The sequence below is a fragment of the Vulpes lagopus genome, chromosome 1 (assembly GCF_018345385.1).
Source record: "Vulpes lagopus strain Blue_001 chromosome 1, ASM1834538v1, whole genome shotgun sequence".
NCBI lineage: Eukaryota > Metazoa > Chordata > Mammalia > Carnivora > Canidae > Vulpes > Vulpes lagopus.
The window spans coordinates 97,621,241-97,632,563 of NC_054824.1; the positions used below are offsets into that span (position 1 = coordinate 97,621,241).

Sequence of the window (11,323 nt, forward strand, 5' to 3'; positions counted from 1 at the left end):
TAAAAACTATAGAATACTTAGGAAAGAAATTGAGGAAGACACAAAGAAATGGAAAAACATTCCATGCTCATGGATTGGAAGAATAAATATCGTTATAATGTCTGTGCTACCCAGAGCAATCTACAAATTCAGTGCAATCCCTATTAAAATACCATTGACATTTTCACAGACCTGGAACAAATATTCCTAAAATCTGTATGGAACTGGAGAAGACCTTAAATAGCCAGAGGAATGTTGAAAAAGATGCTGGTGGCCTCACAATGCCTAACTTCAAGGCAAGTTAGAAAGCGGTAATCATTAAGATGGTATGGTACTGGCACAAAAACAAACAAATAGGTCAGTGGAACAGAATAGAGAACCCAGAAATGGACCCTCAACTCTATGGTCAACTAATCTTGACAGAAAAGGAAAGAATATCCAATGGAAAAAGGTCTCTTCAAATAATGGTGCTGGGAAATGGACAGCCACTTGTAGAAGAATGAAACTGGGCCATTTTCTTACACTGTACACAAAGATAAATTCAGAATGGTTGAAAGACCTAAATGTGAGACAAATCCATCAAAATCCTAGAAGAGAACACAGGCAGCAACCTCGTCAACCTCAGCCATAGCAACTTCTTGCTAGAAACATCTCTAAATGCAAGGGAAACAAAAGCAATAATGAACTATTGGGACTTCATCAAGATAAAAAGCTTCTGCACAGCAAAGGAAACAGTCAGCAAAACTAAAAGGTAACCTACAGAATGGGAGAAGATCCTTGCCTTTTATATCAGATAAAGGGCTAGTATCCAAGATCTGTAAAGAAGTTATCAAACTCAACACCCAAAAAACAAATAGTACAAAACAAGAAATGGGCAGAAGACATGAACAGACACTTCTTCAAAGAAGACATACACATGGCCAACAGATACGTGAAAAAATGCCCGACATCACTTGGCATCAGGGAAGTACAAATCAAAATCACAATGAGATACCATCTCACATCAGTCAGAATGTCTAAAATTAACAAGACAGGAAACAACAGATGTTGGCAAGGATGCAGAGAAAAGGGAACCCTTTTACACTGTTGGTGGGAATGCAGGCTGGTGCAGCCACTCTGGAAAACAGTATGGAAAACAGCTCTAAAAATAGAGCTACCCTATGACCCAGCAATTGCACTAGTAGGTATTTACGCTAAAGATAGAAATGTAGTGATCTGAAGGGGCACCTGCACCCCAGTGTTCATAGCAGCAGTGTCCACAATAGCCAAACTGTGGAAAGAGCTGAACTATCCATCAAGATAGACACACACACACACACACACACACACACACACACAATGGAATATTAGCCATGAGAAAGGATGAATACTTACTATTTGCATCAATGTGGATGGAACTAGGGGGTATTATGCTGGGTGAAATAGGTCCATCAGAAAGACAATTATCGTATGGTTTCACTCATACGTGGAATATAGGAAACTGCACAGAGGATCATAGGGGAAGAGGAAAACTGAATGGATAGTCATTGGAGAGGCAGAAAAACCATGAGAGACTCAACTGTAGGAAACAAACAGGGTTGCTAGAGGGGGGGGTGGGTGGGGAGCCAGGGTAATTGGGTGATGGGCATTAAGGAGGGCACAGGATGTGATGAGCACTGAGTGTTACACACCACTGAACAATTACTGAACACTACATCTGAGACTAATGGTGTATTATATATCGAATATAAATTTTAAAAAAATGATGTTGCAGTCACTGTATTTTAAAACACAGGAAAGGGTGTGTGTTTTTTAAATGTCCTACTTTTAATAGAAGAATCTTCCTTTAAATTTGCTTCTTTGAGATTTCCACCTATTCTTTCTAGGTCTTTTTAGGTGAAACAACACAACTTCTGGATGACAGCCCTTGAAATAATTTTCTGCCTCCGGTCTGCTCCTATATAGTGCATTTTCGACAACATAGAGTGTTCTCTACCAAGCACAGATTGGGTCATGTCTCTTCCCTTGGCTTTTGTGACCTAAACTTCTATCTCTTATTTCTTCATTCTATTAGTCATAAAGTAACTGTTGAGTGACATCAGTGTGCCACACGTATGAAGGTGAATAAGACCGATTCTTGTCTGCAGATCAATCAGTCATTAGTTCATCTTTTAATATATATAAACGTCAAAGCCTGGGCAGTAACCCTAGGTTTCTATTGTTGACTCTGCTGTTACCTTTTTTAAACTTTCCAAGACATGGAGAAAAATTCCAGTGCACATCAGAAATCCTACTGTTCTCCCTCTCTGCACTGCCTCATTCCAGCCCTACACTGGGATGTTAAGGGGAAGTGGCCAGTTGCTGAACTGTAGCATACTGAACATGGCAAGTTTCAGTATTTGATCCTTTCTTAGTAAATAATTTCCTATGTTCACTTTTATTTTCAGTTCTGGATATTTAAGGGCCAAACAGTATATGGAAGAAGAAAACTATGATAAAATAATAAGTGAATGCTCAAAAGAGATAGATGCTCAAGGCAAATACATGGCAGAAGCATTATTACTACGAGCCACCTTCTACCTGCTTATTGGCAATGCCAATGCGGCCAAACCAGATTTAGATAAAGTCATCAGTTTGAAAGAAGCTAATGTGAAGGTACATTTAAAAATGTGTGTTAAAAATGTGAAAAAAAATAATTTAAAAATGGGGCTTTTACAGGTTTTGCTGAATTTTTCACATTTCAGCCATTTTCCAAAAGTCTGTTTTTATTTTGGAAGTAACTACATGTGATGATGATTTGGTATAGTGAAAGTGAAACATAAATATCAGTGATATTTATCTTTAGCAAGGAAAGGAGTTTTTTTTTCTTTTTTCTATGGCATCTGGTAACTTCAGCTTCCTTTTATAGCCATTGCCTACTGTACTAGACTGTAGGGGTAAGGGTGATATAGCAATGCTATAGGTAGTACTGTAAATAACATGCAGTAGGAAGTACAAGATTATAAAATGCATTTAATAAAATAAATATATTAATCTGAAAAATTTTGTTACATGAATTTAAAAACGTTCTAAAAATATATAGAGATATACTGAAATATACTGAAAGTTTTTACAGTAGTGTTGAAACGGCTTTTTATATTCCAGGTGTTCTCATGTGTGCATAATTATTCTCATAATTAAGATTTAGGGAGATCTGTGGAATTATATGAGTTTTCTAACAAGACAGAGCTTAGCTACCAATTAAAACTAAATTCCTTACTAGTTTGTTAACACCTCTGTAGTGTTTCCTCACTGAGTAAGTGAATTCTGACTTTTTTAAAGTCCAAATGAATCATTCATGTATGTTATGGAATATAAAAGTTGTTTTCAGGACCTAAGATTTTGTTAACACACTATCTTCTTGTAAACAAAAGGAGTTACAACTAATTACTTGTTAAAAGTTCCTTTCAAAAATGAGATTTTCAAATTGAAGATAACTTTAGTAATAGGATCTTCAGGGCAGCCCAGGTGGCTCAGCGGTTTAGCGCCACCTTCAGCCCAGGGCGTGATCCTGGAGACCCGGGATCCAGTCCCATGTCAGGCTCCCTGCATGGAGCCTGCTTCTCCCTCTGTCTGTGTCTCTGCCTCTCGCTCTCTCTTGTGTCTCATGAATAAATAAAATCTTAAAAAAAAAAAAAAGGATCTTTAGTTTTAATTCCTACTGATTACAAATATGTTCTGTTTTATAATTGTGAGGGCATTCTTGTTTCATTAAAAGAAAATTTACATGTACTTTTGCATCAAAAAGGTTTTTTGGAGAAGAAACCTATTTCTTGCTTTCATGACCCTGACTTTTTGTTTTTAATGGCAAGTAGTAATGATGACTATCCTATGCTCTGTACAAAAAATTAACTCAAAATGGATGAGAGACCTAAATCTAAGAGTTCAGACTATAAACTCGTGGAAGGAAAGATACGAGGAAATCTTCCTTACCTTGGATTAGACAGAGATTCCTTAGATATGGCAACAATAGAATAATCAAAACTAAAAATGTTTGTAATTAAAAGGACACCATCAAAAAAGAGAAAACACTCCCCAGAATGGGAGAAAATGTTCACGAATTATATATTTGATAAGCTGCTTATATCCGAAATATATAAAGAACTCAGTAATAGAACCCAAATTAAAAATAGGTGAAAGACTGAATAGCCTCTCTCCAAAGAATATATATAAATGACCAATAAGAACATGAAAAGATGTTCAGCATCAGTAGTCATATGGAAATGAAAACCAAAATCACAATGAGGTATCACTTTATACCCACCAAGATGGCTATAATCATAAAGATGGACAGTTAAAAGTATTGGTGAGAATATGGAGAAATTGGAGCTGTCACATATTGCTGGTAGAAATGTAAAATGGTAAAGTCTCTTTAGAAATTAATTTGGGAGTTCTTCAAAAAGTTAAATATATTGAGTTACCCATATAACCCAGCAGTTCCGCTCTAAAGTATATACCCATACTCTAAAATGTATATATATATATATATGTGTGTGTATATATCAACACAAAAACTTAATACGAGTATTCGTAATAGCTTAAAATGGGAGCAACTCAAATGTTTATCAACTGGTGAACAGCTAAGTTATGGTATATCTGTACAATGAAATATTATTCAGGGCAGCCCTGGTGGCGCAGCGGTTTAGTGCTGCTTGCACCCCGGGGTGTGATCCTAGGGACCCTGGATCGAGTCCCATGTCAGGCTCCCTGCATGGAGCCTGCTTCTCCCTCTGCCTGTGCCTCTGCCCCCCTCTCTTTCTCTGTGTCTCTAGGAATAAATAAATAAAATCTTTTAAAGAAAAAGAAATATTATTCAGCCATAGAAAAGAATGAAATATTGGCACATGCTATAACATAGATGAACCTTATGTTAAATGAAGGAAGCACACAAAAAGGCCATACATATAATGTATACATATAATATGTAATTCCATTTATATGAAATGTTCAGATCATATAAATCCGTAGAAATAAAAAGTAGGTTGATAGTTTCCAGGGGCTGGGGATTAGGGAGGAAATGGGGAATGACTGCTAATGTGTATGAGGTTTCTTTTGGGGGTGATGGAAATGTTTGGAATTAGTGGTGATGGTTGCACAGCTCTGTGAATATATTAAAAATGACTGACTTACAAACTTCTAAAGGATGAGCCGTTGGTGTGTGAATCAGACTTCATTAAGCTGTTATTTTTAAAAACTGTATTATGGTAATGATGAACCTTTTCTCATTTTGGTTATGTAGCTTCGAGCAAATGCTCTAATCAAAAGAGGCAGCATGTACATGCAACAGCAGCAGCCTTTGCTGTCTACTCAGGATTTTAACATGGCTGCTGACATTGATCCTCAGAATGCAGATGTTTATCACCACCGAGGACAGGTAAAGTTTATTTTCTTATCAGGAGTTCTGACCTTTGGAATTTGATACCATTTTTGAGAATGTGGTCAGAAGTTTCCTTGTATCACTTCTGATAGCTGTGAATAAAATATCACAGTATTTTAGAGTTTGGGTTGGCATTTATTTAGTCCCATCTTAAATATTTGTTCTTTGAATTTTGATATTTATTAAAAAAGAGAGGAGGCTACAAATGTTGGCCTGCCAGTTCAAGTTTGTTTCTCAGGTGTTTCTGGCTTCTAGGTTTTCAATGACATTGAAACATAGATTCAACATTTTGAGTTAATGCTAGAATCAACAGGATGATTTCTGTGGGCTTCTTGCTATAAGGAAATTTTGTCCTAGACTATCCAAATAGTACCCCCCCATCGCTTCTGAATGGAGTTTTATAATATGCATATTTGTTTTTTAGTAAAAATATGTAGTGTCAATAACCATTCCCTGCTTCTGCCTCATCTGGGGAGCACATGGCTTTATAATCTGTTCAACATGGATGGCTTCTTGGAATGCACTGGCTATCCATGTAACAGAAAAGCTGAAGTTCTTTATGATGGAAGAGATTTTACCTAATATTTCTGTCTGAAGGCTGTTATGAAGTGTTGAGATAACCTCTTAAAATTCTTGACATTTTGATCCTTAAGATTACATTTGAAAGGTAATTACTGATATCTGATCTGCTTTGAAATTTTAAAGCACAGAGATGTTCAGGTTTCTAGGAAAACAGGTTTCTTGCATAAGAGTGCAATATAAAGACTGCAATATAAAAATGGTGGGTTTCTAATGGTACTTTTGAAAAAACTGGGTGATAGTTTTTAGAATCATTCTTTAAATGACAGGATTCTCTAGTTCAGTGTTTATAGAAGGTAAGTCTATATTGAATAACTATTACATGCATAGCATTATGCTAAACTGTGATAGGAGCCACTGTGTACTTAACTGGTGCACCTGTTATTTTTAATTATGTGTATCTGTGATTTTTCTTTAGCTGAAAATATTACTCGATCAAGTTGAAGAAGCAGTGGCAGATTTTGATGAATGTATTAGATTAAGACCTGAGTCCGCTCTGGCACAAGCTCAGAAATGTTTTGCATTGGTAGGTTCTCCTTTGTGTTTTCCTAAACATTTTTATTTCCCATTGTTACCAAAAATAAGTATCTCATTGGCTACAAAACCATCATCTCTTTTCCCTCCAAAGGATAACTATAAGAGAAAAACGTGTAAGTTGAGGGAACTAGAAGTGTATTCGCTAAATGAGGTATTATTCCTGTACTCCTCTGGATGTTTTGAGTTCATCTTGATAGGTGTTTGTCCCTGATTTCCTGCTCCTCTAAACAGTACTGTTCTCCTTTTCTGTCATAAACTAGCACAAAAAACAAAAGCATTTTGAGGAAATAATTTTTTAATCATACTGCATAACTGGTCTCTTATGAATATTCAGAAACACAAAGCTAAAATCAGGTAAAACAAGTCCATTTCTAGTGAAATGCAGTACTTCCAGTTAACCCTATAGCCTGAATCCTAAAAGATTTAAAGAAATTGGTCACAAGCATATTTATATTATGGATGGAAAATGTTATTAGATGAAGCTTTATAGCACCTTTAGTAAAGTGATAATAAATTATATCAGATTTAAAACTCCCCCATTTATATGCAAAGTTAACTTCTTACAAGTTAGTATGCCTTCTAGATTATTGAACATCTTGAAATTGTATAATGGCAATGAAATCATAGTTGTAGATAGCCCATGGATCCCTGCTCCGGAGATACTTCCTTGGAACACTTTTAGATGCAGCAAATTAGATTAGCAAATCACCTGCTTTTTCTGGAAACATTTATGTGATTTTGTGTGACTTTCATAACATGTTAAATTCCATGAGTTTGAATTCTTGATTTGACACACCTGTTTTGATTTTTAAAACAGTATCGCCAGGCATATACTGGAAACAACTCTTCACAAATCCAAGCAGCTATGAAAGGTTTTGAAGAGGTCATAAAGAAATTTCCAAGGTGTGCTGAAGGCTATGCACTATATGCTCAGGTAAATGTGATTTTTCATAGTTTCAGTTGGTGGTCTTTTTATTTTTTTAATTTATCTTTTAAAGGTGGGGGCGGACCAGAGGGAAAAGGGGAGAGAGAATCTTAAGCAGGCTCCATAACCAGTGGAGCCCACTGCAGGGCTTGATCTCACAAACCGAGATCATGACTAGAGCCAAAGTCAAGAGTCAGACGTTCAGCTGACTGGTCCACTCAGACACTCCTTAAAGATTTCTATTTTAAGCAATCTCTATGCCTAACATAGGGCTCGAACTCACAACCCCAAAATCAAGAGTTGCATGCTCCACTGACGCATCCAGCCAGCCAGCTCCCCCAGTTTCCAGTCCTTTTAAAGACCTCCCTTTGCCTCTTCCCCATGCTCATGCTTTCTCTCAAAAATAAAATCTTAAAAAAAAAAAAAAAAGTCCTAATATCACTGCATTGGTAAGAACTGAGATCTTAGGGTATGAGGTATAACCCAGAAATTCTTTAAATTAAGTTTGAAATGATCTTTGATCTTACCTCTTTGTTTTTAGAATTTCTAGATAGGATGGTAATAAAAAAAAAATGAAACACTAGTTGCTGGCTATATGTTATTAAATGTGAAAGCATGTAAGATATAAAATCTTATAGACTATAGAAATTAAAATAGGACAAACACATTAGAACTATGGCATTTTTATTGAATAAGTACGCTGGGGTTTGTGCCTTATGTTTGATTAGAAACAAACCAGAAAGTGACAGCACCATTCTCATCACTGAAATGAAATTCAGAAGGGTTTTTGGGCAGAGATTTCTGCAAGCAGCTAAGAGTAAAGGCCATTGCATAGCTTTTAAAGAAACGAATACTAGGGACTTTGTCTTGAGCACTTTTCTAATTGCATTTCTCCGTGTCACAATGCTGCCTTCAGAATAACACTAACTTTACTAGTCTAAAATTTCTATCCTTTGGCCCTTCTTTTAATTTTTACTTCAGGAGGGATGCCTGGGTAGCTCAGTGGCTGAGCGTCTGTCTTTGGCTCAGGGCATGATCTTGGGGTCCTGGGATCCACTCCCACATCAGCTCCCCGCAGGGAGCCTGCTTCTCCCTCTGCCTCTGTCTCTGCCTCTCTCTGTGTCTCTCATAAATAAATAAAATTTTAAAAAAGAAGTAACTTCATGAAATGTTACTTTATACACACAAAAATTAGATATAGTGTAACTTTTTTACTCTCTCAAGCTTGAGTTTAGATAGATGCTAGCCAAGTCTCAGTGTGAACTGGTATCCGTACAACAAAGCCTTCCATTTCTGCCATGGGATTTGCCCCAAAATAGTTGACTGTAGCTGCTTTTTATCAACATTCTAAGGAAGGACTCTGATTTAACGCTTAACTGAATATTTTCTTCCAAATGAGTGTTCTTTTTATTTTTATTTTTTTTATTTATTTATTTTTTTGAGTGTTCTTTTTAAAGTAAGTCCCTTATGGTAAGTTATGAATAAATGACAAGTGACATGAGTATACTTGTGAGAATCTGATATTAGAACTGGCACCAGGAATGGGGCTTTCTTTAGTCTACACTGTACCAGATCATTGGCTATTGTATGTAACCACTCGGCAAAAAGATAGAACAGTTAAGATTTCATATTTACAACAGTGCTTTATAAAAAAAATAAGTTGTAACATTTAACTTGGTAATGAATGGATAAGTAAATTTTAATTAGTGAACAATATACTTTTAATTGCTTAGGTTGACAGTTACCTTAATATAACAAGTATCTCTTCACGTAGGCATTAACAGATCAACAACAGTTTGGTAAAGCTGATGATATGTATGATAAATGTATTGATTTGGAACCAGATAATGCCACAACATATGTTCATAAAGGGTATGTATATTTATGGTTCTCTTTGTTTCTGTAAGAAACTATTTCTTCCATGTAATAGGATGGATTTCTTCTGGTCATTAAGAAAGGAAGTAGAGGGGACTGATAGTATCAGTGAGTTAACTGACAAATTTCTTAATGCTGTAGATGCTTCATTATTAATTTTTAGAAATTTTATGTTTCATTCTTATACAGCAATTGGTAAATGTACTTTTTTAACCTTAAAGATTTCAGTTCTGAACATCCTGTCAGATGTTCTCTGTATCAAAATAAATTTTTCCAGTTCTTATGTGAATTTGAATTACATTTTTAAAAAGCTTTATACAGGGCAGCCTGGGTGGCTCAGCGGTTTAGTGCTGCTGCCTTCAACCCAGGGCCTTGATCCTGGAGACCCGGGACCGAGTCCCACATCGGGCTCCCTGCATGGAGCCTGCTTCTCCCTCTGCCTGTGTCTCTGCCTCTATCTCTTCTCTGTGTGTCTCTCATGAATAAATAAATAAAATCTTTAAAAAAAAAAAAAAAAGCTTTATACAAAGTAAAAAAATACACCTTTTCAAGGTAAGTTAGTAATAAAGTCTACACCTTTGGACACTTTTTTCATAATAATGTTGAAGGAAAAAATGCTGATTATATGCTATTTTAGATTGTTTTTCCTTGTAAATTCATTGAGGGCAGAAATGGAGTCATGTACTTAGATTCCTGTTGAGACTATACCACTGTCACATCTGACTGCCTTGTTGCATTTGCAGTTTACTTCAGCTTCAGTGGAAGCAAGATCTGGATAGAGGTTTGGAGCTCATCAGCAAGGCTATTGAAATTGACAATAAATGTGATTTTGCATATGAAACCATGGGAACTATTGAAGTGCAAAGGTAACCTCTATAGTCTGTTCTTAAGAAATTTAAGGCAGCTCCATAGATAGTTATCTTCTCATTATAGATAGGTTGTTGTCAGTATCCATTAAATTCTTAATATGTCATACCTTTTGAAGGAAGCTTCCCTCAAAAACTATACAACTTTGATTTGCTTTATTTCATTTATTCACTTTAGAAGTCATACTTACAAAAGTTAAAAGTTGTTTAAGTATATGCAATAGAAAAGAAAATTTGATATTTCTCTAATATTTACTCTTTTCATCTATATTATTTCTATTGGAGGAAAACACCCACAGTGTGCTTAGGCAGTGCAGTGCAGCATAAGAATTCTTGCCAGAATACAGGAAGATCCAGATCCTGCTACAAATAAGCAACCAGCCAAGTAACTGGACACGTGGAAACATCATCCCTCAATTTTCTGAGCCCAAAACTCAGAAAACCCCTGAGTTTTCTTAAAAATCAAGGAGTTAGATAAGATTTTTTGCAACTCTTACTGCTCATAACTTGTTTTGTGAAAAATATTTATCCAGAGTTGCATCTGGGAGCCACCATTAACAGGTGACAGCTGTTTATGCCATAGAATTTAGTAGTATGCTGTCTTAGTGGTATTGGCACAGACCTGAGCCTAGTACTGAACTTCGGGTGTTTTTCCAAGTTTTATTTCAAAAGCTCTTTAGTCCTGTCCTTATAAAGGTAGGGATTATATGATCTTAACCAGAGAGTGTAGAAACTGATACGCAAAGTGGTTAACAAGGTTACACAGTGATCTAGTAGTAGAAATAGTATATTAGTCCCATTTCACTGATGCCAAAGTAACTGATTCCTAACAAGATCAGTTGGGATTGTCTTAGCTCGGGTCATTCAACCCCTCCTGAGTCCTCTCTCTGGTCCACAGTGGGTGGAATATATATATAGGCTGGTTACATTTGTGACAATACATGTAAACATTTATTTGCCAGTTTGTTAAAGTGAATATTCATACAATAGGATAGGATGGGATACTGATTCTTAATCTTTTTTTGAAGAAAGCTGTAAAGTTAATCATAGTCCCTGGGTTAAGAGCCCTTGATTTATGCATTTTGATGGGTTTTCTTGCTGTATTAATTATACTTTAAGAAATCCAAACTAAATCCTGCCTTATAAACAAATGTAAATGAATCAATG

At 36.0% G+C, this 11,323-nt stretch overlaps 1 protein-coding gene across 3 annotated transcripts in view; it reads left to right on the forward strand.

The window, feature by feature from the left end:
* Positions 1–11,323, forward strand: part of TOMM70 (translocase of outer mitochondrial membrane 70) — a 32,806-nt gene that overhangs the window by 19,947 nt on the left and 1,536 nt on the right. For all 3 annotated transcript variants that reach the window (XM_041750392.1, XM_041750407.1, XM_041750400.1), the window contains exons 6-11: positions 2,406–2,613; positions 5,237–5,371; positions 6,372–6,479; positions 7,308–7,424; positions 9,190–9,287; positions 10,034–10,156. In XM_041750392.1, the coding sequence (XP_041606326.1) occupies positions 2,406–2,613; positions 5,237–5,371; positions 6,372–6,479; positions 7,308–7,424; positions 9,190–9,287; positions 10,034–10,156 (789 nt within the window). The remainder of the gene's footprint in view (positions 1–2,405; positions 2,614–5,236; positions 5,372–6,371; positions 6,480–7,307; positions 7,425–9,189; positions 9,288–10,033; positions 10,157–11,323) is intronic.